General features: G+C 36.5%; 1 protein-coding gene across 10 annotated transcripts in view; it reads right to left on the minus strand.

Annotated features, from left to right (window-relative positions):
- DMXL2 (Dmx like 2) overlaps nucleotides 1-24,491 on the minus strand; it is a 54,866-nt gene that overhangs the window by 16,551 nt on the left and 13,824 nt on the right. For 5 of the 10 annotated variants that reach the window (XM_074917061.1, XM_074917060.1, XM_074917057.1 and 2 more), the window contains exons 7-27: nucleotides 22,778-22,956; nucleotides 21,909-22,092; nucleotides 20,735-20,909; nucleotides 19,693-19,926; nucleotides 18,594-18,871; nucleotides 17,713-18,409; nucleotides 15,803-15,924; nucleotides 14,670-14,759; nucleotides 13,202-13,319; nucleotides 12,315-12,434; nucleotides 11,683-11,910; nucleotides 9,269-10,948; nucleotides 8,854-8,964; nucleotides 7,922-8,091; nucleotides 6,497-6,594; nucleotides 6,179-6,344; nucleotides 4,946-5,210; nucleotides 3,848-4,228; nucleotides 3,126-3,811; nucleotides 1,859-2,050; nucleotides 217-293 (exon numbers count right to left, since the gene is read on the minus strand). In XM_074917061.1, coding sequence (XP_074773162.1) covers nucleotides 217-293; nucleotides 1,859-2,050; nucleotides 3,126-3,811; nucleotides 3,848-4,228; nucleotides 4,946-5,210; nucleotides 6,179-6,344; nucleotides 6,497-6,594; nucleotides 7,922-8,091; nucleotides 8,854-8,964; nucleotides 9,269-10,948; nucleotides 11,683-11,910; nucleotides 12,315-12,434; nucleotides 13,202-13,319; nucleotides 14,670-14,759; nucleotides 15,803-15,924; nucleotides 17,713-18,409; nucleotides 18,594-18,871; nucleotides 19,693-19,926; nucleotides 20,735-20,909; nucleotides 21,909-22,092; nucleotides 22,778-22,956 — 6,251 coding nt within the window. Of the gene's footprint in view, nucleotides 1-216; nucleotides 294-1,858; nucleotides 2,051-3,125; nucleotides 4,229-4,945; nucleotides 5,211-6,178; nucleotides 6,345-6,496; nucleotides 6,595-7,921; nucleotides 8,092-8,853; nucleotides 8,965-9,268; nucleotides 10,949-11,682; nucleotides 11,911-12,314; nucleotides 12,435-13,201; nucleotides 13,320-14,669; nucleotides 14,760-15,802; nucleotides 15,925-17,712; nucleotides 18,410-18,593; nucleotides 18,872-19,692; nucleotides 19,927-20,734; nucleotides 20,910-21,908; nucleotides 22,093-22,777; nucleotides 22,957-24,491 lie in introns of all 10 variants that reach the window. The other 5 variants (XM_074917053.1, XM_074917056.1, XM_074917054.1 and 2 more) reach the window with 3 other exon arrangements.

Consider the following 24,491-nt stretch of genomic DNA (forward strand, 5'->3'; position numbering starts at 1 on the left):
TCCTATTATTTATTGAACAAAAAAAAAAAGTCTGAATGATTTTTGTAATTTTATCTGTGTAAAACTGATCAGACATCTCAGTGGCAGCAATGTGTAAACTGTGTAAGTATCTACACCTGTACACAGATATTTATTCCCTTTTTTAGACACATGCATGAAGAATTTCCGATTTGGATACATGAAGTACTCCAAACGTAAGAAAAGGTCTGGTTTTACCTGTAGCTGTGGCTGTCACATAGTGCTTGATAAATAGATGCAGAAAGTGAAGCTGCTAAAGAATGAAGTGTGTACACCTAAAATAAAAAAAGCCAATAAGTTTTATATAAAAGGTGTGTAAACTACAATTCTTTCTAAACAGCACTGGAAATGTCTTCGTTTTAAACCAAGTGCAGGAAATAGTAACAGAACGTGACTTAAAGTTCATAATACAGTACTTTGAAGATCACAACTGTTTGTTCAAGATCAGCTGATGGCAATTAAAACCTCCTAATACTATGTCAAGATAATGAACTTTGTTCTAACAAATGAGTACACTGAAGGAGTGATTGAGTATGTCCTGTTACGATAATGAATTTGATAGAATGGTTCCTGGCAGCTGTATTCTAGAACACTGCAGTTCGGTCTAGTAGTAGTTGCTCAATACGCATAAAAATGGTTGTGTAATGGTTGTATCGTTGGTTTATCTATACTGTCTTTTTTTACCTCAGTTATGTGCTTATAAATTTCCAGGAGTAACAAGAATAATACTCCAATATTGCCTCACAATGCAACAGAAACAGTCCAGTTCTCAAACAGAAGAAATGCAAGAATTTCTTAGAAAGTCCAATGAAATCCACAGTGTGAAGAAAACGGTACTGTCAAACTTAAAGATGTAAACTTTTTAAAACCCACTCTAGTCTTCAGTTCCATCTTTTCCTACCGTCTTTCCATTTAATCAAATGTTAGACCTTAGATTAAAGCTATGAATTATGTAAATAGTTGGTTTGCAGTTAGGAGGTGTCAGCTCTTCTTTCTGAATTCTCTTTTAAAACAAAATGCCTGTGAAGTATGAGTTTTTAGAATAAGAAAGATGCTTGCTGTAGCATAATGCAGGAAGGAAAAGGAGTCAACGGATATAAGAGAGAAAATGAGATGTAAATAAGCTTGGGTACAGTTTTAGAAACTTAACTGCATTGCAGTGGGACAACCCATTTAGTTTCCTAATTTTTCCCTACTTTCATTTAGTCAATAGAAATTCAAATTAATTTAATGAATATGAATACTGATCTAAATGTACAAAATAATGATTTAGTTTCTTACTAATTAACTGTGTCAGACTCAGGCTCTTTGGCTTTTTTCTCCCCTCTATTTACTGAATCTGAACAGAATTTATTCACTCCCAAGTATGGAGTCAGATAAAGTAATTTGCCAAGATTCCTTAAAAACCAGTACACTTGAGGAAATCTGCACTAGAGTAATGTTCATAGTATCTATATTAATAGGTTATAACATAACTTACAGTCTCCCATCTCTACTTTCATTAATCTCCCTACAGGATTTGACCAGACCACAATGACAATGATTAGTGAACGTACATGGCCATGTTGTTTTAAGAACAAAGAATTCAGCATTTTAGTGATTTGGAGTAGTTTCCTGAGAATGACTAGAATTTGGATGAAAGGGAACTAACCAGATTCAAAAAGATGTCTGAAAGCAAGTTGTTAACTAGCATTTTCAGTTCACCAGACTTAAGGGAGATGGTCAGTACTATGAAAGGGTAAGTGCTGAAAAGTTAACTCAGACTTTTAGTCAATTTAAACTTTTTTATTTTTTGCATGCTCACTCCCCGTTTTAGCATTTCCTGAAAGCTGTTCCTTACCTTGACATCTTCAATATTCGGATGTGGTGGTGATTTCATCTGCACAATAGTGTAAAGGATATCATGGATGTGGTTGTTTAAATACAGCACAGGATTAGCTATCACAGTTTTTGTGGATGCTATGCTTGCAGAAAGCAACGGTAGTGTGGTGGGTAATGGAAGTGGAGATTGAAGCTGTTTGACAGTAGTTTCCTGTGGAAAAGAAAAGACTGTATTTAAAATTACTGCTTTGAGAAAAAAAAAAAAAAGTTAAAAAAGAAGATAATTTTACATCTTAAATTTTTTTCCAGGGTCATTTATCCTCTTCCACTGTTGTCTACTCCGTACAGACAAGATTTTAGCATGACTGATGTTAAAAGTAAGTTCTTACTTACTATAACAACACAGATCAGACCTGATAACAAAGTTTGCTGTAACACTTTTTGATTTAGTGCAGGAACAGTATTTTTATGTAATTCATTAGGAAGCGTTGGGATTGTCTGTTAAACACTAACTAAAAATGCACTTGTAGTAGCATAAATTGACATGATATTCACTGGTCTGAGTTTAATAACAGAAGTCAAATTTAAGTGGAAACAAATGGAATTTTTTTTTCAATTCTTAAAAGTATGTGCTAAGTCTAATACCACCAAAACATTTGTCTACTGCTCCTATTTGAAATGTGAGAAACCTGGAACTAGAGCAAGTTAAATGACTTGCCCAGTATCAGATTATCTGCTGTAGCTCAGGTTAGTCATTAACATTTGCTGGAAAAGATCTCTTTTTGTATTAAATAAATGTAGAAAATGCAGTAATATAAGTAAAAGGGAGCACTGCCCTGTCTGACTTGGTATTATTTGTTGAGCCTTGCAGCTAAGATCCCATTGCTTTTAGCTCCTTTGCATGACGTGCAGAGGTGTAGGGGATGAGATTTTGTCATATTTTAGCAACTGTGCATTTATTATACAGGTACCCAGAATATTGTGATCAAAATTATCATTTCATTGGAACAACATATAATGCTGCAGCTATAATCTAAACAGGAACATTTATGTTCCATAACTACAGGTAACCTAATCCTCAATGTCACGTAACCGATTCTTAAGAACCAATTAATGAGTATGTGGACAAGCAGCTCATTTAAATACCAAGTTCTTTCTCCAAGAACATTAAAATGATCTTGACCATTAGACTTGCAGACATAAGAAGCCTCTATCTAGGCACAAACTTAAGCATTTGACAAAATTGTCCAGAACATGTGAACAGAAATTAATTCAATGTTTTTTACCTGCTGTGACTCTTGCAGCAAGAACTTCAGCTCCATTCTTACAGATGCTAAACCACCACCTTGTGCCCCGTGAAGACTACAATAACTTAGAAAAACTCTTAAAAGAGCTTGGTTCTTCTGCAGCCACCACTTTCGTCTCTCAGCATGTTCTCGTTTCGCCTGTAACCGACGTCGTTCTATCTGGTGCCGTTCATACGAACCAATGTCTGGCTTATCCATAATATCATCGTGATCGAGTAGATCCCCATTTACTTTGGTATATGTTTTACAATAGTCTTTGCCCCCTGCGTCATGGTTGCATATTTCATGCATAGCAGCAATCTCTTTTTCAAGCCAGTTGTACAGCTGAAATCTGAGCTTTCCTCCATCTACTTCATAACCAGTAGCCAAAGTCCTCAGTTCAGTCATAAGGATCTTCAGACAGGCTCTGAACTTCAGCTGTTCAGCAATAACATCAACCTCAGTGTCTCCTGCATCAGAAATCTCCCCGTGTGGTGTCTGTGGGATGTTGGTGTCTGAGGTTCTCTCACCGTCATCATCTCCATTCTTAGAATCAGATTCTGATTTTTTCATCATTATACCAACATCCTTGTCCTCTTCATCTGACCCATTTTTGTCTTCACCCCAATCAAGAGTAAGGGGCTCATCACTGAACTTTACTGCTGGTTGACTCCAGTCAAATTGTGCTGAAGAATCAACAGTATTCTCCAAAGCAAAGGAACTTGAAATTGGCTTTGACCAGTCTGTGTCAGCACTTCCAGCACCATCCCCTAGGGCTTTGGAATCTGAAACACCAGCCTGTATTGGAGAACTAGATGAATCTTTCTCTGCAGCTACAGCAGACTTTTTTCTTACTTTCGGAATTTTGGAAAGGACTTCAAGAGCTAGTACAGGGCAGCCCACTTTAAAATGAGCATTTGCAGTAGTGAAGAATAATTTTCTTTCTATAAGATTAATTTTATCAACAAAGCTTTTCTCAGTTTTTAGACCTAAGGTGGCCAAAGTCCCTTCAGGTGAGCTGAAGTATCTCCGGATGAGCAAAGGGTGGGTCCGAAGATAATTGTAAAAACTGAATACCACAGGATTGCACGACTTGACGATAACTAAAGAATTAAACAGATAAGGACATCTATTGAAAACGGCTTTAAAATGGTATTACTTTGGTTTTGCAGTATTTTCTGCATTACAGAGACTTGTCAAAACACAAGTTTTGAGTCCAGTTGATAAAACAAAATGAAAGAATTACTTACTCCCCACAAAAAGATTAAAGGTATAAGATGGATGAATAGAACGATACTAAATTATCTCATTTGCCTCACTGTTATATTCCACTCAGCTAAGCCTAAAAAAAGGTGAGATGACTGGCCAGGTAAAGATTTCCCCAAGGGAGGGAATATGCCACAGAAACCTATGTAGCCACCTGTCACTTAACATTAATCTCAGAAGAGGCAGGATAGGAAATCCTGCTAGAACACTGCTAATTCTTAGAAGCAAGAATGAGAATTTAAGTCCACTGGAATAACGACTAGCCAGCATTCCGTAGTAGAGGGGTATCGTAGGGAAGTACCAAACAAAAATGCCCTCCTGAGCTTATCTAACAACAGAACTAAATTCGGTATTATGGGGTTGGAGACAAGTCCTTGGAAAAGATTTTTTTTTTTTTTAAAGTAGAAATTGAGCAGGCCAGTACATAAGTCAATTAATGATTTCAGCATAATGGCATCTCAGGAGAAAGAACTGCAGACCTGTACAAAAAGTATTTCTCCTTCTCCACTTTGTCTTAGCAAGTTTGTCCCAGACAACTAATATTTTTCCCTTACCTGGGTTTTCATCATCATCTTTAGGTGTTTGTTCCAATAACGTGTCCAGTGCTCTAGTGTAATCTTTCATTATCCAGTACGCAATGCTTCTCAGAAATGGATCAGAATGCAATTTAGTACAACTGAACCCAGCTCCGTCCTTAGAGCAACCCAAAATCTTTTCATAAAGAATGGAGGTGTATGTGACAGAAGTTTCAAACTCTGATTCGTATAAACGAGCAATAACCATAGCCAACTGGATGTCTTCCATTTTCTCAAGGCACACCTATGGTAAGAAGTGGGGAAGAGGTTGCTTTAGGAGGGAAAGGTAGTTTTTTTTAATAACAGTGAATAGCAATGTAGGTTTACAGAACAGATAATTTTTTTCTCATCATACCTGTTTTTTAAAGTATATATTCATCTTAGGGACAAAAATGTGGTAACTGATACGTATCTAAGTAACATTTTCTTCTGTGTTTGGAAAGAGGTGCACTTTCTCCTGTTTCAGGAATCATGCTATGCACAGTAGTACATCAGCAGGTCAAAAATTAATATGGCAGAAGATAAAAATGCTTTGTTTTTAGTCTACCTAGTAGAATAAACATAACTTCAAACTTTAATGTTAATATATATCACTGGTAAGATATTCTTCATATTGTCTCATCTGCAGAATGACATCTCTGAGGAAAATTCTTTATGTTCTCAGGTAAAGGCAAACATACTGCATATAAATAGGCAGGATCCCTAAAGGTTCTCTAATTTCCATTCTCTCCTGAGAGGTACTGCTTCGGTTATGATCCTGCTCACAGCTCTCGCTTCCTTTGTGGCAGGCAACATCACAGCTCCACTAAAAAGGGATCCTATGGCCGCTTCAGAAGAGAACCCTGACCTTTTCTTAATGTGGCAACAATAGGTCATGCAGAATAGCTGGAGGCTGAACAGACTGCTACAACTTAACTGTGCTGATCAGAGAGTTTTGCCAGAAGGGTCATGACTGGTATTCCTAAGAGTGCTTCCACTGAGGACTGATGTATCTGAACAAGGATTCTGGCCTTCAGATCAGCTTCCAAGCTGCTTTTCACAGTAGCGTGGAGGTAAATGGTATGTCTGCAGGGCACAAGGGGGTCATGTGTGGACATACCACACCATCTGTGGTGCCACAAGTTTTGAAAACATCAGCAGAGAAGAGCTTGTAAGGATGCAGTGACATAGGTCAAATTAGAAACCGAAATTTAATTTCTCAAAAGTCAATACCTCTATAGCATCTTTCAGTGAACCTGCGAGCAAGAAAAACGCAGCTGATTGTTCAAAGCGTTGTTTTCCCAACAAAGCAAAGGCGTTTTTCAAAGCAGCTTTGCGCCACCTATCTTCACTGAAGTTGTGGCTGAAAAAGGCAGTCATCTTCTCATCGTGCTGGGACCTGCACAAAGAAATGCATTACTTATTATATAACCTTGGCATACATTCACACGAACAACATGATTTTAAATTAAATTCTAATCTTGAATGAGTTCTGCTTTGCATTCCCAGTTCAATTAAGATTTAATCAAACTCAGAGTTAGCAAAACTCACCTAAACAGACCCCACACCACTGCTTTTTTCTTCATAGCAAGGTAAAAAAGTGCAGCATCTAAGGCATCATTGTTCCTCTGGAATGAAGCTTTTGCAACCTGTAGTAAACAAAACCTACTATTATTACTGAAAATATAATTTAGCTGCTTTTAGCTAAATAACGTACATTCTCTGTCAGGGAGGATGGTCCAAGTGGCTGTATTATTTCTACAAAGCAACAGTAGTTTTTGTCAGAATGTTTTATCCGTAGGTGACAGCTCTCATTACACTGTAAATGTTCTTAAGCAAAACAGCACTACTGCAGATATCAACCCCTCTCAACCACAAAGGGACATTACAAATATGCAATTAAAAATATTTTCTTTGAAAGTGATACGGTAACCCATACTATTATGTGAAATTCCTCTTGCAATCCATTATTTACATATAGTTAAGGTAATAAAAGTATTTATTTAATGAACGCTTTGGTTTCTGTATAGGATTCAGAGATATAATTGCATTGGAATTGGAGTACTAGGATAATTAAGTTTTGCTCCTGGATGTTTTGAGTGTCCTGTAACTTTTTTAAACATGTGTTTAGAAGAGATGACTTGGAAATTTAGTAAACTAATAAGTACTTCTGTTCCACAGACACTTCAGAGATTGCTCTATTTATTGTAATTCAAAGCAAAAGCTGGTAATTATTCAAATCCATCAAACTTCAAGTTACATGAAAGCTGAAATTCTTGTTAAAGCAAGAATTTAAATCTTATTGGTAGCGACAAGAGCCAGTTTTAGAGATTATCTAAAAACATATTGCATTTTATCCATTATTAGACCTCCCCTAAGAAAACTCTGCACGCAAATGAGATTTGGTGTTATTCTGGTTTTACATAATATAGGTGCGTATTTCTATAAAATAGTAATTTTTGTGACTCTACAGAAGAGTAAAACGTGAATTTATTTCTACAGCATTTAGCTTGATTAGATATTGTATTAGATACTGCATTTAGTTCTATAGTACTCCATTATAAAACATACAGAATTTGCAAAAGACCTTTATATAGTTTTTACTAGTATTTTGACATATATTTGTTAAATAAAAGCCACTGAACTCAAAGCATAATTCCCTGTTCAATGTACAGGTATCTACTGTCTCATATATCTGAAAACAAGATGATTCTGAAAAAAATGTAATTAATCTGTAACTGTAAAAATGGCAGGGGGGAGAAATTAGGTGCTTCAGAAATAGATTTTCCCTAGATCAATTGTATTATACCATACTACTGAATAACAAAATTTGTAAGCCAGGACTGCCAACATGAGTTGGCACAGAAAAAACTAGTTACACAGTCCTCTGGCTGGGCCTGAGTACAAAGGAATCTGCTATATACAAGTCACTGTGTGTATCTGTTAGAGCTACAACTTGTAAGCAATCAAAAGTACCTTCTCAATGCACCTTCGGAGTGTGTTGATATTCCTGACCCACCAACCAATACCCATAGCTCTTAATTCAGACCACTGTGGGTCTCCCTTCTGGATAGCAGGAATCATATTGATCAACTCCTCCTCAGCCTCAGAATGAAAAGCCCATGCAAAATGGCAAGTAGATAGGCCTAAACAGTAACATAATAAAATTCAGAAGAGTGAGACTTGTTAATAAGCAAATGGAGTATGTCAAAGTTGCAAAATGGGATGTCCAACCCAAGAGTTAGGTAGATCTGAGAGACTGTTTCCCTCAAAAGGAAGTAGAGCTGCTAAAGGAACAGCTGAAATATCTTTTTGCTTGCTAGGGATGTCCTCTCCTCAGTGCTTCTTGCATCATGTTCCAGTACCCCATTCATATATGTACTGGAGTTACATGGTGAAAGACTGAAGGAAAAATGTTCTGTTATCAGAGACAGACCCATTCTGGGCCAGAAACCTTTCTGTCTGCTGTTTAGGTGGTTAACTAACTTTCTTGCATTTCACAACAGCATTTACTCAGATTAAGCAAGGGGAAAAAACCTGCTGTGAGGACAGAACAAAGTCATCTTTAAGGTAAGAAAAAGCCATGCTCATATAAAGCAGTATCTTAATTCCTCCAGCAAAGCCAATGAAATACATATACAATCTGTATGTTACCTGGTTGGGGAACTTATTCCTGCCTCAAACTGAATGGGGCAGGAGCTACCTTCTGTTCAAGCTATACTTTTTGCTTAGTATAGGTAGGGAAGCCTATACTAAGCCTATACTAAGCCTCCGCAAGATAAAAGCCTTCATGAAATACGTATAATCTAAAATTAATATGCAGATAATCAAAATATTGTAATATTTAAATCAAAATCCTGTCAGCTCAAGTGGATCAAATTAAATCAATACTTCTCTTTAAGAATTACCTTGGTGAAGCAGCTGAACTCGATACAGAGGTGGGAGTGATGTCAGGAGGCAGGTGTGCAAGCGCATAGCCAACAAATATCGTAAGCCACATTCATCTAAGGTATCTCTTCCTGTGAAATATGAAATACTCACTTTTGAACATACAGGTGACCACAGGAGGTATATATACATTTCCTCATACACTGCATATGGTAAGTTATATGTTTCTGAACTTGCTGAGAACCTGAACTTACAAGTTATTTATTATATATGAAATACAACTAGAGACTGATATTTAAGTGTTTCTCTTTCTTACTGTATCTACTCTGAGTAACTGATGGTAGCTTTTAGCTTTGTTATCCCCAAATACCCAAGGACTAAGTTTACCTTTGCTTAGAACAAGAATGTTAATCCAGTAATATGTCAGACACTAACCTGAATAATTCTTATCTCTGTTCTCATCTAGTTCAGTGCTTGTCGTGGCCACGGTGTCTGCCAAAGCTACAAGGAACATCTGCTCCAGTCGAGTGAGGCCTGGCAGACTCGAGTGCATCAGGTGGCTTGAAAGGACACTGGCATGTTCTCGGCCAAAGTAAGTTGGACCGTACTGTGACAAATTAATAACTTTGGATTTACTCTCCCTCTTTTCAGGCTCAAAATCAATAAAGTCTTCAGTTGTAACAGGCTGAATCTGGAATAGATCAGAGTATTGATCCTCTGTTTTTCTCTTAGCATGATCTTCAGAGCCCTGAGGTATTTTAGACGTTTCTTCAGAAACATAAGTGGCATCTTGATCCGCAGCAAGCAGCGCGTACAGCGGCAGTGGTGGAATGGAGTCTATCTCTGTATAGTCTCGAGTACCATCTTTTCCAGCTGTGATGGTATCCTTTGCAGTACTACCACTTACACTAATGGTGCGAGAAAGATGGCGTTTAGGACCAGTTCCTTCTCCAGCTTCTGTATCTTTAACTATTGCAACTTCTCCTGCAATACATTTAACTAAATGCGATAGAATGGCTTTGGCTCGGCGAACTTTCCCCAAATCCATAAGTTCTAATAACTGGGTCGGATGATACTGGGGTAGAGTAGGTGAAAGAACATGAGCAGCTTCGAAAAGGCCCCCATCCTGAATTACAGTTGGAGTGCCAAAAACATCATCTACAATACCTGCCCCATCAATTACACTGGTCTTCTTTGCTATCAAGCTTGTTTTGAGTGGATCTTGTGTTGTTGAGTCTTCGGTAGTAAAAACTTCACTTTCTCCATCACCAAACTTGACAGCGTGTTTCCACTGGGCATAAACATGCATTTCACAGTCCATTCCCACTACCAGTATACCATCTCTCACCCAGGACAGAGAAACAGGCAGTGAAGGAGTGCCATCTACAGATGATACCAAATCAATTGATCTAAGCAACACCCACTTTGACTTGATACCTTGTTTTATGCTACCACCTAGTGGTAAAGTAATGACAGCTACACCCTCTTTGCTGCTCGTTTGATCTGTTACAATTCCCGAAAGTCTTCCGTACATGAAGATGTTGGCACCAACTCCAACTGTCAATATATGTGAACCATCCTCTTTTGATACCCAGTCCAAATGCACCAAATGCTTGATACTGGGCACCAGGTATTTGTCTTTATTCAAAAATGCATCTGATTTACTGTAAACAAATAAATTACTATCTACACTGACCCTTGAGTCAAGTACACTTCCAACCTTAACTAAGTCATCCAGATGAATTGTCTGTTCCAAAACCCATTCTGATCCTCCTGTAGACTCACATTCAAGTATACAAACATGCATGGAAAATTCTTTGGAAATGAAACCATTATGCTGTACGGGTTGTTTGTATGCTACTGCAAGACGTCCCGTGTAAGAACAGCTCACGGCAACTGGCCTTCCCACTATGCTCACGGTACTGCTGTTGTCTTCTCCTTCATCGTTCATTAAAGGCCATTTTCTCCAATGATACGTTTCCCTTTCTTCATTTTTGCTGTTTAGGTTTGTCTCTACGGTACATCTCCAGAACCGCACTCTGTTGTCTGAGCATGATGTCACTATCAGATACGGTGCAAGGCAGACTGGGTATATTGATGAAGAACTCAGGTGACCTGAAGTTAGAACAAACATATTTATTTACAGTAATATAAAGTAGAATGCCTACATGAATAAGGCAGACATACCACTGTCTAACTACTGATAGGGAACTTTACAACCTGGTATTATTTTTCTAATTTGGAGTTGGGTAAGGGGAAATGTGTTAAGACTGATAGCAGTCTTGCAGCTTGAACATTACTCATCATCTGCATTTCTTGTCACTATTCGAAGAAGATAAGCTGGAACTGAACTTATTCAGAGAAGGGTTTATAGAATGATGAGAGGAATACAAAACATTAGTCAGATGAGACTAAGGAAGTTAAAATTGGGTTCCTTAACAAAATGAAACCTAAGAGGGAAGGGAAGGGAAAAAACAAAAAGACAAGACAGACACAGAAAGATAGACAAGAATTAGGAGGTGTAAGTGCACCAGGTAAAAAAAAGCACTATATAGCCAACACATGATTGCTGGCAGATGAACAAGCAGGTATAAACTGCTCATTAATAAATTAAGGCTAGAAGTTAAGTTTCCAACTATTAGAGCAGTAAGTTTCAAGAGCTTTCCTGTGGGGACCCGATACACTTACGAAAGGGTAACATGACACGGACACAATGATTTGAGAGTGCCTTTTTAGTGCCATGTTCCCTGTATCAGTACATCAGAATGGGATAGGCTGAGGAGATACAATCCTATAAACTAGAAGGTAAATTAGTGGACCAACTAAACAGAAAAATATATTAAATTTACCTGCAGAAGGAGTTGCTCTTATTACTTCTACACCAACAGGAAGATCCAGAGGTTGGCTATACACGAGTCTGGAGCTCAGAATGAGTTTACTAGCAGTCTGAAGATTAGCAATTGATGAAGATCGTGGAATGGGACTCATGCCAGGTGATATATCCGGAGAAGAATCCAGAGTCTTCTGCTCAGGTACACTAAGCTTATTCTCTGAAGAAGGAGCTTCAGTTGGTTTTGCTGTACAAAAAACCACACAACAAGGGTTTTTTTAGCAGTGCCTAACTTACACAGAAAATAATTATGCGATGTGTGCAGGCGTTAGTTTTACTGCATGCTGTGACTATTCATTTTAAGATACCCATAACATTCTGAAATACTGATAGTTTAAAATAAAGAATCTGGTGCTTAAGTACATTACCCTATCAACAAATTTTTATATTGCTGTTGGTACAGAACACAACCAATGTTTGTAAGGAATCTTACTGCTTTTATTGCATTGATAATCCAAAGATTCCTGGCTTTGAGGCTTCAGCTTGACAAAGGTGATAGAATGTGTTTTAAAATAAACCACCGAGCTTTAAGTTTTATTTAAAATAATATGAAAGCAATGTCTGCCTCTAAGATTACAGATACTCACTCACCTAAACAGGCTTGCACAGATTTGAGATGAAGATGCCACATCTGAAGAACAGAGCAGCCATCACTATCTTTTTCAATTACTACTAGGTAGAACTTTTCTGAGAAAGGTGGTGGACGATACCCTGTAATTTAAACATATTATCACTATTATGAAATTTATGTTCAACATAATTTTCAATTACAGAAGACTCTCTAAAAATTATAGATGCTAAAAAAAACCCCTTGTTTTCTTCTTTGAAAGAAACTGCTTGCTTATGAAACAAAATATTCAAACAGCACCTTTAATAACATTTTTTAATTAACATTTTGTTTCCTCATGGCTACAGAAGAATTACAAAAATGAAGAGACAGGCTGGCTTACAGACAACCTGAGTATTAGTGGCAAATCTAGTTTATTAGATCTATTTCCCTTCCCGGTCAGTTTGAATTATTTTGCCAAATTGTAAAGGCTCTTTCCCACCCGCCTGCTTTCTTCCTTTTCCTTTTCAAGTTTTAAGTCTAATACCTAATTCCCCAGCTACTTTCTACTGTATTAACATGGAGGTCAGATATATTTACCTTATCACCTGGAACTACTTGTTGATGCAGAAAACACACTTCTGTTCTATTTTGTACACATTTTTATATATAATATATAGCATTTTTAAAAATCAGCTCTGTGATACAAGTTAAAATCTTTCACTCTAAGCAAATTAGAATGCCTTTATTTAATACAGTTACCATACCAATTGTAAACAACAATTTGTATGGGCAACATGAAACAGCCACTTTACAGAATTCTACAGATTCTCATTAAAAAGGAAACTAGCACATGCTATCTAGGTTTTAGTATTTTTTAGAAACATTTTTGGTACCTACTTCATCCATAGTAGTTACTTTTATGCTATACCTTGTGACGGCTGGAAAAATATCTCTGTTTCCTTCCCTTCCACATCTTCCTTATGTGGTTTGTATCCCAAAATGAAGTCTTCTTGAAAGACATGAAGCAGTTGTGTGTTTGAGCCACACTGAAACATTAAGCAATAGTTAGACTTCCAGAACAGTATAGCAAATTTTTGTACTAATGCAATTATTTCTTTTGTGCAATCTAGCCACCAATGAAAATCGCTTTCTTTTATAATGTTGAAAATTATTTAATGCATCAGAAAAACCAAACATTTTCCTCTTACATTAAGAAGAGCATATTCTAGAACCTATTGCTCATACATTCAAATAACCCCCCGAGATCTACCATGTTAGACAAATCCTGTAATAACATTTTTGCTGCAGTTATTGACAGACGAATTATTATCTGATTGGTTTTTATTACTTTAGGTGTTGAATAAATGACAGTGGCAAAAATTCTTAAGACTTTTATCCCTCTTGAGTGGGAAGATATATCTGCAGTGAACTGCTTGGGAAATCTAGAAAAGGGAATCAATTGCAGATTTTCCTTCTCCGGGATATCTAAACATCTGTCCTTCCAGACAGCAACAGATATCTTTGTACCTCCACCTCTCTACAAAGGAGGCTGCTGGCAGTGAAATCCTTTCCTACAGGCAGGGAAAAATATGTCCCCCAAAGACAGCGATGGCAAAGTTTTCATGCTGCAAAACACCCTCGTTTCCCAGAGAAACAAGAGTACTCATCTATAAAAATTCTAGAAAAAATGTTTTGTAAATCCAAACTTAAAATTGAAGATCCTATGTGATTAGTACTTAAAAGACATGAAAATATATTGGCAAATAGAGAACTACTTCTTTATATATGTCAAAAACATCCAGATGTCTAATTAACACTGTTTTCACAGGCTGCTTCCTAACAGAAAACAGCACTGGAACATGTATGATCAAAATGAATGTAAGAACAAAATATAATAATACTACTTCCTCATTGTTTGAAATGTATAGCTGTATTAATTACAGATAAAAATTTGTCTTACAAGACAGACAAAAAAAAATGAAGTCATACATGGCTATGATTCCTACATTTCAGAATGGTTAGGTTTAGTTTTTAGGTTTGGGATTTTTTTAAATGTTGTTCACCTTTTTGTTTGTTTGGGTGTGGAGGGAATTGTTATTTTTTTCTTTAAATTACGATGGGTTTATAAACCAGTCTTTCATTAAGTTTTGTTTTCATCAAGATTTATGCTTATAAAATACTGTTACACTCTAACAATGGTCTTTGAGCTCCTAGCAGCTAAAAGCTGTCTCACTAAATCATTCAAGGTTTCTTAACATTCACAAAAATTCAATGCAATCTTTATCACTATAGATAAATGTCATGTCTTTTACCTCTTTTTAACAGATCAGGTTCATTAACAGACAAAGCTATTAAACATCTTTATGTGATACCCTTAAAGAGTTAACTTTATTTACTTTGTTAGTTATTGCATCGAGTTCAATAATGCATCCTGGTCGAGCAGTAGATTGTTGGCTCACAATGTTAAACACTTCCCCAATAAGTTTCTGAAACAGAGCAAAATGAGAAGAGTTATTATATTTCTCCTTCAGACAGAAGGAAATTGCAGCCATTTACAATAAACTGATGCTTTAATTTTCTTTGTTAGCATAAACTGTAACAGACTTCTTCCTGTTAGCATTTTGGCACTTACAGATAATGTGTTTATCAAGACATTTGCACTGTTGTGAGTGTGCAGCTATTCATGGGGATAGCCCACCAGTTTTTATGGAAACTAAATGTTTATTTAAAGATTTATCCTTTCATAACACAACTTAGTATCTGTGTCATGACAAACTTGATTCTAGTGCTTCAGTTTTGTTTAAAGCTTCAGGTTTTGTCACAACGTGTAAAAAATAAACCAGTAGAGCTGATACATAAACTGAAGGCTCTGTTGATTTTTGCTGGAATATTCACAGTCATTGCTCCTAGAAGAGATTCCTCAGACTGATCCGAATATTGACAGGGTCTGTTTTGCAGGATAGCTTATAACAGAAGAATGGGGGGGGGGGGGGGGGGGGGGAAGGAAAGATGTGCTGCTTTATACAGTAACAGTGCAAGATCAGGCTTTACTTTGCTTAGTCACAGAAATGAAAATGAAGAAGGATGAAAAAATTGCTTATTACAGAAGAAATAAGAGCTACTATTACCCTAATCAATAATCTGATGATTCCTTCCTACCATCTCTGCCCTTCTTTACATATAGATGTAACTTAGGTGGATACACCCAAGTTGCTCTTTTGTCTTCATCTTTCCACTTACTCTTGACTCCCCTCTTTTAAGAAGACTAAGAAATCCTATTTTTCCCTTCCTCACCTACTACAGGTGGGGAAATTTTGTTTCTGTCCAGCCACTTCTAGTAGTAATAGCTGCACTTCTGTATGCTAATGTTTACAGACAGCTGCAGAACACGTACTTATGCAAGGTGTAAGATCCTATACACAGAATAGTTATACAGAATTAATTGAAGACAAACCACTGGAGGAAAAAAAAAAGTTACCTTAATTAGTTTTATTTCAATACTTTCAAACCACTGCTACATAAAACTTACAGATGATTCAGGGTCGGATAATTCATCTAGGAGTTTTCGTGCATCTACAACGGCTTGATAGAGTCTCAGATTTTTGCCATCAGATGCAACAAAGCAAGCACTAGCAGAGTTGCAGTATGTACCTAATAGAAAACACAAAAATTTCATCATTAAAGAAAAAAAAAGGTAGTCAAATGGCCTCAGGTAGTCTATTACAATCCATGATATCTGAATGTGTTTCCAATATTACTTTCATAAACGACTGAAGCAGAAAACCTAAGCAATTGTGTGCATTAAACCACTATTATCTGAATGTCAAAGTAACTCCCTTTCTGCTCATTTATGCCACTGAAACCCCTCACAGAAGTTGAATAATCTAAGCAGAATTCATCAAAGTTTACAAACTTTGTTCACACACACAAAAACCAGTATGTAGGACACCTAAGGGATCGCTGCCATTCCTTAAAATGGTTATGTTTTCTTCACTGTCACCTCTAAGGAGGTGCTTGGAAGGGCTAAGTCTAGCTTCCCTAGGTTGTCAGAGATGATTTAGAGTAGGATTCTAAGGTAAACTCTTCAGCAAAGCTGAAGTAGCTATAGCTTTTTTTCCTTGTTTACTGTCTCTAGTCTCTTTAGATAAAATTAACCTCTAAGAATATTCCCTTCTACCCTCCAGTTAAAAGTGCAGATATAAAAGCAAAGGGAGAAATATATCTGCAGTAGTGAATAATATATGAAAAAAATGTAACTGCCTTTTTTTGCTTCTCTACAGTATATAGAACAGGCTTGACACAAGGTTTTCTATCCTGAAATACGCTTTCCTCTTACATTATGAGTGTGGAAGCTATTTATTTGTGTTTAGAAGACTGGAATTCAGACAGCACAGAAAGTTACTCTGTGAGCGGAGAAAATGGATTTATTTTATTTTAAATCAAAGATATGTTATACATTTATTAAGCTTATTTAGGATTTTTGAGGTTGTACAACATCTTTGACACCCATTTAATCTTTGTGAAGGTCAGGTTGGCCTCAGCATAATAAAATAACCTAGCATTATTAGTGTAAAATTTAATGTTACATCCACAGCACAAATGACATTTTTAGTACTGTATACAAATATGCCATCTAGTACAAGAGCATCTTTATGATAATTCAAAAATAAGTATCTGAGTGGCTGAATAGAGTAACATTTGTAGAGACAATTTTCCTACCTGCAGTAGAAAGCCCGAAAATTAAATACAAAAACTGAAGAATTGTCCTGGGGCATTACACATCAGATGTTGTACTGCCTGAGCTCTGAAAAAATATTGTTTGCAGTTCTGTAAAGTCAATGTAGTCTGTTTTTTCTAAAATATTCTGTCTTCTAATGGGGTGTTTGTAAACCACCGATGGTCTGAAGAATTTCAGTATTGTTTCAAGATCTTCTAAGCAGAGTTCTTAGCCAGCACATTAAAAGATTTTGATACTGTAAATTTTGGCTGAAAAATCTTCCCTAATAATTCAGATGTTCAAGTGGTCTAAATACTACAGTGGTTCAACCCACTGCCTCCTGCAGCTGTATGTGGCCAACAACCCGGCTGCCCAAGTCACCAGAACATCTGCATTATTAACACCATGTCAATGCTGAGAACACTCAGTGAAGCTGCCTAAAGCACTGAGGAAAGGGATTGCCTTGTTCTTTGTGAGTGTGATGATTGTTTACTCGCACAAAGGAGTTCCTGAACATCAGCAGATCCACAGTAACAGACACGCTCAGACCAGATTAAATGCTTAGCCTCAAAAGAAAGAAAAATGCTTAATTTCCGTAATACAAGGAAATTACTGAAAAGTTAATGTGAATATATTCCAAATACAAGAGCAATTTATTTAAAAAAATTAATTCTACGACTCACAATGTCAACTCTATATGGAAGCATGCTAAGTATACTCACCAAGGCAATAGCTGGGAATAAGTGTTGGAAGCCAGGCTACGTTAGAGAAAGCAGAGGTGTGAAGAGAGTTAATTCGAGCCAATTCAGATACTCCTCCCGTGTATGATAAAGGTCCTATAGGGTCTACACGCCACAGAATCAGCTCACTATAGATTGCATTTGGGTCATGGAATGTACGGGTTGCTGCATTTTTAAGTTGCTGCCTAGAAGAACCTTTCACATGTTTAATTGGATCCATTATTCTGTTTATCCTGTCAGAGTCCCAGGAAGTGTCTGATTCAGGAGTTAACAGAGCATTATGATGCGAAGAGGTTAGCAGCAGTGGCAAAACAGAATGGCAAGCTAGATCATTGAGATGAAAACGGTGACCGCAGTACCTAAATTTATGTGATACAGTTAGCACAGTAGTGAAAGCTGATTTATCAGCAAAAGTAACTGCCCACTGATTTAGAGAGCCATCTATATGTTTGGAAATCATCATTACTACGGGAGAAATTATATTCACATTTGCACTGTCCTGAGCAAAGCTTGGTCCTTTATTTGCTAGAGTATTATCTGGAAAGTCCATTGTCTTCTGATGTACAGCATTGCTATCATCTTTTACAAAGATAGGGCAAGCATACATCATAATATTTTTGCTGAGGGAACTAGCATCTCCTGATGGAAATGCAACAGGAATCCTAGAAGAAAATGAAACCTAAAAAAAAAAAAAAAAAAAAAGGAAAATTAGAACATAATAACCCAGCTTAAGTCTGAATAAATGTTAGCTGTTTCACAAAGTACTTAAAATTAAACTCATATTGATGTTCAGATATAAAAGAAAGGACTAATGATTGTTGATTAAGATCATAAATAATAAAACAATTCCAAATATGCAATACCTGAACTTGTCGAAAGATGCCTGGAGTGTATTCATCTAAATATTTCACGTGCCACACCAAAAAGGTACCATCAACGGGATGGATAGTAAAAAGCATATCTGGATTTCTGTTCCATTCCGTTAGGAGCAACTCAATTTTCCGATCTAATAAAACTGTTGGAAGAGGCATGCGTGGGCCTGTTAGTAGAGATGTTTTAGGGCTTCCCTCTCTTTCTCCATCTTCATGTTCTGAAGAGCCTGTACCGGTTCCTGTCTCTGATTCTCTATCTATAGACAAGTCTGCAACAGAAAAGAAACGTGCCATTTTATCCGTAGCAAAGATTTCCCTATCAGTTTCTATTCAAAATGACACAATATTTTTTAATCTGCTAATAGTACTGATAAGAACATTCATGCTCATTGAGGGTAGAAGCATCTTTCTTTGGTCTGTCTGTACAAAAATATGAGGCCCTGGCCTTTGATTATTGCTTCTAACTGTACAAGTAATAATAAATATAACCATAAAAGTTCAGATACTTAAGAGTCAGGCCCTGCTTAAGATTATTCTGGTCAACTATATAAACCCACACATTTTATATGAATGCTGCTTTCAAATTAATGTAGGGTTTTTTTGTATTTACAAGGTAATAATGAAATTTATGGTATGTGATCACTGATAAGCAGTTGAGATCTTTGGGTGATTGAATGTTTTAAGATGTAAATCTGGCCAGTACTGGAAACAGTGCAGTTGCATTAAAATGGATCTATGTCCAACCCTTCTTAAAGCTTGCCATAAACTGGTATGTCATTACTGTCAATCAGATTGTAAGGTAAATAGAGAGCAGGTCTTAGTCATAATTCCATAGCTCAGTGGAATATATCCAAAATGGAAATGAAAGACAAAAACTACCTTTCTTTTTCACTGTATGTATCACTACTGCGTTCCAACACAGTACATAATTTAATTTTTCATGCCTACAATTACAGCAGCCCAAATTTCAGCTGTAAATGTCTATTTATTTTAGATTAGTGATATAATTCTTGTGCTAAATAATTCCATTAATTATTGCATTAATGTGCTTCAAAATAATTCTTGTGCTACATATCTCAATATTACTAACCATGATCTAATTTCATATGTAAACCTCTTTCTTTTTCTTCCATTTCTTCTTCCTCTTCGACCTCAACATCAAAATCTTGTTCTAGTTGCTGTTCAGAAATTTTTCTGAGATGCTGCATAAATACTTCAATAGAGGATGTAAAATTAAATTCTTTATTATTCAACCAGTGAACAACGAAGCCTCCATTTCCTTCATCTACATTAAAAGCTGTTCCAGCCAAGACTGATGGAATATCTGTGGATATTTTTAAACAAATAAAAAAGCTATACATTAAACTGCTCATCTTTATTTTTATATATAAATACACACACATTTATACAGAGATTTCTTAATTAAAAGACAATTAACTTATTTTAGGTAGAACATAATTTGTGCCTGTAAGATTAGGAAAGGTAAGATGCAATCAAGTTTCTACATGCAATTGTAATAAAAAAAGTATAAAGACATTTTAACACCAGTAAATTTACATGAAGATTGGTTCTTATGTGAACGGTAAACAATACTCAACAGTTCCAACTGCTCAGTTTCATATGTTGCAGTACTGTCATTTCACGTAGGGATTTTACGTAAGGCACATGATTGTGCTTTAATCTTTTCCTTGTTTAAAATATTCTGCATTATTCTATAAAAAGCAGCTGGTTTCCTGCCCCAAAAAATCTGGTACAGCTTTTTTTTCCATTCACTATATGTTCTGTAGAATGCAAATACTCTATTCATCATATACCATTGCCTCCCAAAACCCAACAATCAAATGCTAAGCAGACTTGAAATTAAGGTTTCTTTTGCTTTCTGATGTGCAAAGATGAATTTAATTGGCTTTTAAGAGTGCTGAAGGTATTCAGAATAAATTCAGCCTCATTTGTCTTACAAAATTCTACGCCAAGTAACAGACTTGTGAAATAACAGTCCTCCTACAAATTCCCTGTATTCAATAAGGCAAAGCAAAGAATGTGCATCTCAGCCCCTTTTATTTATTTCATTTATACAAATATATTATTTATACAAATATATTATAAACATTTAAGAAATGGTTGTATTTCACCTGTATTAGGGTTGATGCTTGCTGCTATGTGGAAGTGCCCAAGTGCGTTTGCGTGATGTGAAATGTGACGCTGAACTTCATGAGTACCCTGTTGATCTGGCAGTACATCTGTGTGGGTAACAAGAACTGAAGATCTCCTTTGTCCTTTTCTCATGTTTTTCAAATGGTGAATTGTCTGGTGTAGTTATGAAAAAATAAATCAAGAAATACTAAAAAACTGTAAGGTAAAAATTCACACTTACATAAAGCCTAAAGCTTTTTAACCTCCTTCTACCGGAGAAGTAAAGACTAATTTCCAAAGGATTATTTTAAACAGATTTCAACAGAGATTAGTAACACTTATGTACATCAGTTCTGGCCAGAGGCAAAGCTCTTCTAACAGTCTTCTGAAAGTTCCTTTAATATCTGCTCCAGCAACCACATGAAAATACACACTGTTTTGTGTAACATCCATGAACAAGATTACAACAATCTAAAAGCAGTAACCTTTGCAACATAATTTTATAATTATTTTTGTGTAACTGAAAATTGCTGAGAGCACATGGAGAGCACAACCGATTCAACAGCCCAAAGCATACTTGGTTTTAGTCTCTGCGTTTTTCATGGTCATGATATGCAAAAAGTAAAAACTTGGTCTGATTGTAATAGTCTACAAATGAGTAGTGGGGTGGTTGGGTTTTTTGTTTCATTTTCCTGTTTTAATAGTGATAGGCTTTCTGTAAACTTAACAGACTTGATATGACTGCCACTGAAATTGAGCCCCATAATACCCTCTTTTGGAAATGCAGTTATCAAATCAGGTAACTAAAAATTAAAAGTTTATTTACTGCTTCCACTGCTTCTAGAATGACAGCCTTTCAGACCAATCAGAATGACACCATCGCTTACTGTTCCCTATTAAACATTGTCTCTTCACATCACTATCAGTTAGCTACAGAAAAAAAAACAGATTGAGTTTTAAGAACATGGAGCTTGGATGCAGAGTTGCAAAGTCTCTGAATTCTTCCCTGTTTAGTAACAGAGTTCAAAAACTGATATGAAATAATTCAGACTATTCTGTTATGCTTATAAGAACTAGATAATACACATTCTTAAGAGTTATACATCCTGTAAATATTTAAAGTTTCAAGAATTCTGAAATAAAAAAATTGACAAAGTAAGTATTTACTTGTACCTCTAGCGCGTGCTGTATTTTGTCCTTCTGCTTTCCGGACTGGGAGATGGTGCTGCTAATGCTGGAAGTGCTGGTTTCACAGATCTGCTCACCCAGAAGAGTGTCTTCTGGTAACAACGTCTCTGCCCACAGCCGGCAGACGCCATCGAGACACGATGTGAGTAACACATTACAGACCAAGCCCCTAACGACAGACATATCAGGGTTACTACTCGTTGTAATTAGATTAGCTATACGGACACAGCAGAAATTAAGGGAGTATAAAAGTATTTAGTAGTTATTGTTTCATCCAAATTTCTGCCTCTCCCCTAACTAAAGGTTTTGTATCAGTAGTGATTGTTGGCGTGGTGATAAACCCACAGAGTATTGGTAAAAGTGCGTGTGAACATGGAATAGTTAGTATTTGATAAATGCAACAGTTATTGTAATACTGCAGTTATGAAATTGCCTAAACTATCTGACTGGCTGGACTACGTACTGAAGAATACATAAATTGAAGAACTAATTAAACACAGTCTATATAACAATGCACAGAAAATAGTATACTAAATGCCAATCATGTAAACAAATATTTCCAATGTCATAGCACCATCTGGCAAAAACAAAGCCTTACATCCATGTTTTCTGGCATAACCTGAGAAGGCACTGAAGTTTAGACCATATTTCAGAATAAATCTCACCTGTTAACATGACTATCACTATTGTGCTAGGTAATACAGAAGCTTATAGGAAAATGCTGATATGTTTTGTTTCTTGAAAGAATAAGTAGAGAAATCTGATCATGTTCTTGATGGCCAAACTTTAAGCAGTATTAAAAAATACTTGGTCAAAGGCTTGCTTGATTTTTTTGAAAAAGGAATCTTTCAAACCTGGGCATGTACTTGCTAATGTTACGCCATGAAAATCCTGTCACTGCTCGAGGATGTGCCAAGTAAACAAATGAGAAGTGGACAACCCCTGAGCATTTTTTCTTTTCTTCATTCTCTTGGGGCAGAAGAGATGACTTCCAACCAGCCATAGGGTACCAAACCTTTAAGAGGCAGTCATCCTAGGTAAAGCAATACAAAACCATGGTGTTAGCTAGCTATAATTACAAATGTCACAAAAAGAAAATCCCAAGTAATAAGGAAACTGCTGTTCTGCTATCTTTTGTGAAAAACTTGATTGATCTGTGGCCCAGAACTATTTGCAGTTTACAGACAACCCATTTCTGAGACCACTTATTTCATTGATGGTCATCCTGGAATGAGTTAGAGGAGTGAAGAAATATTCTGCTGGCAACACTTCGCTCCCATAAGGAATTTTTTGTTCCAGTCCAGCTGACCCCCTACTTTTCACTTGGTTTCTATGCATAGCCCATATGCGTGCTCAAATCCCATGTCCGTTTCCCTGCAAAGAGAGAGAGGCCAGAACCAGGCTGCCACTCACACTACCATATTAAGCTCATTAACAGTCAGTTTCTCCACTGAGACAATTCATGCTCTAAGTCCCCTTTGTTCCCATGCACAGGAGGCCTGACTTGCCTTGAAAGCACTGTACTTGAGCACAGGCACACAGCAGAGGAGCAGATGCATATCACAACCTTCCCCTCCACCAGCACAGCCTATACTACCTTTGTGGTTTGAATGGCTGGGCACCACTGACATAATTAATTGAAACAAACCTGAAATTCTGACACAGCAATACTACAAATGCTGGTAAGTGAGACTGGAGTATGACTATACTGCTGCGAGCTAAGGACGTCACTAGTATGGCAACAGTACACTGTACACAGCTGGATGCCACATCCCTGGATTTCAGGACTGGCTGCTGGAGTGGAGATACAGAATAAAGTAAATAAATGAGTAAATTACAAACCTCTGAGAGTGTAGATAAAAGATAGTATTTCCTGACAAGCATCGAAAAGTACAGTATCTGACCACAGATTCTGCAAGAAGGAAGTCTGACAGGCAGCCCTGTTAAGAATTATGATCAAAGCTGTGTACCTCATGAAACAACTAATATAGAGCTGTCCTACAGACAGGAAATGACTTCTGGAACTATCTGCCTCACCTATTTTGCCAAATTCTTTGCCATATAAAAGTATATTAATGGGAAACAGAAGTATGGAATGAAGCAAATATTTTGATCATTTTCTAACCACAGTGATTCTAAATGCAGTATTTGTTAAGGTGATAAAAGTACATTTTTAGTCATAAAACAATGCATTCAGTTGTCCTCTTTGGTAAGCACATGAAAACAAAGGTTCCTAAAATTCCCGAAGTTCCTAAAGTTCTATTGTTCAACCAACATTTAGTGCAAGCAATAAATGCTTACCCATCCAGACCTGAAAACCAAAGGGAATCACTCAAATGAGAGGGTGACTTTAATAAAGAGAATTATTAACTGAAAACTTAGCTTGAATAGCAATTTGACAAAAAAAATGCCAAACTGAAATAGACCTTAAGTACTGATAACTGAACCCAGAATTCACTAAATAGAAAATCCTTTCTAATTTATCTGCTGAGGTTTGCATATTATACCAGTTTAAATGTGTATGTGTTCTATCATAAGGATCCAATATTTATCCTCATTATTTCCACC

The sequence above is a fragment of the Athene noctua genome, chromosome 13 (genome assembly GCF_965140245.1).
Source record: "Athene noctua chromosome 13, bAthNoc1.hap1.1, whole genome shotgun sequence".
Lineage (NCBI taxonomy): Eukaryota > Metazoa > Chordata > Aves > Strigiformes > Strigidae > Athene > Athene noctua.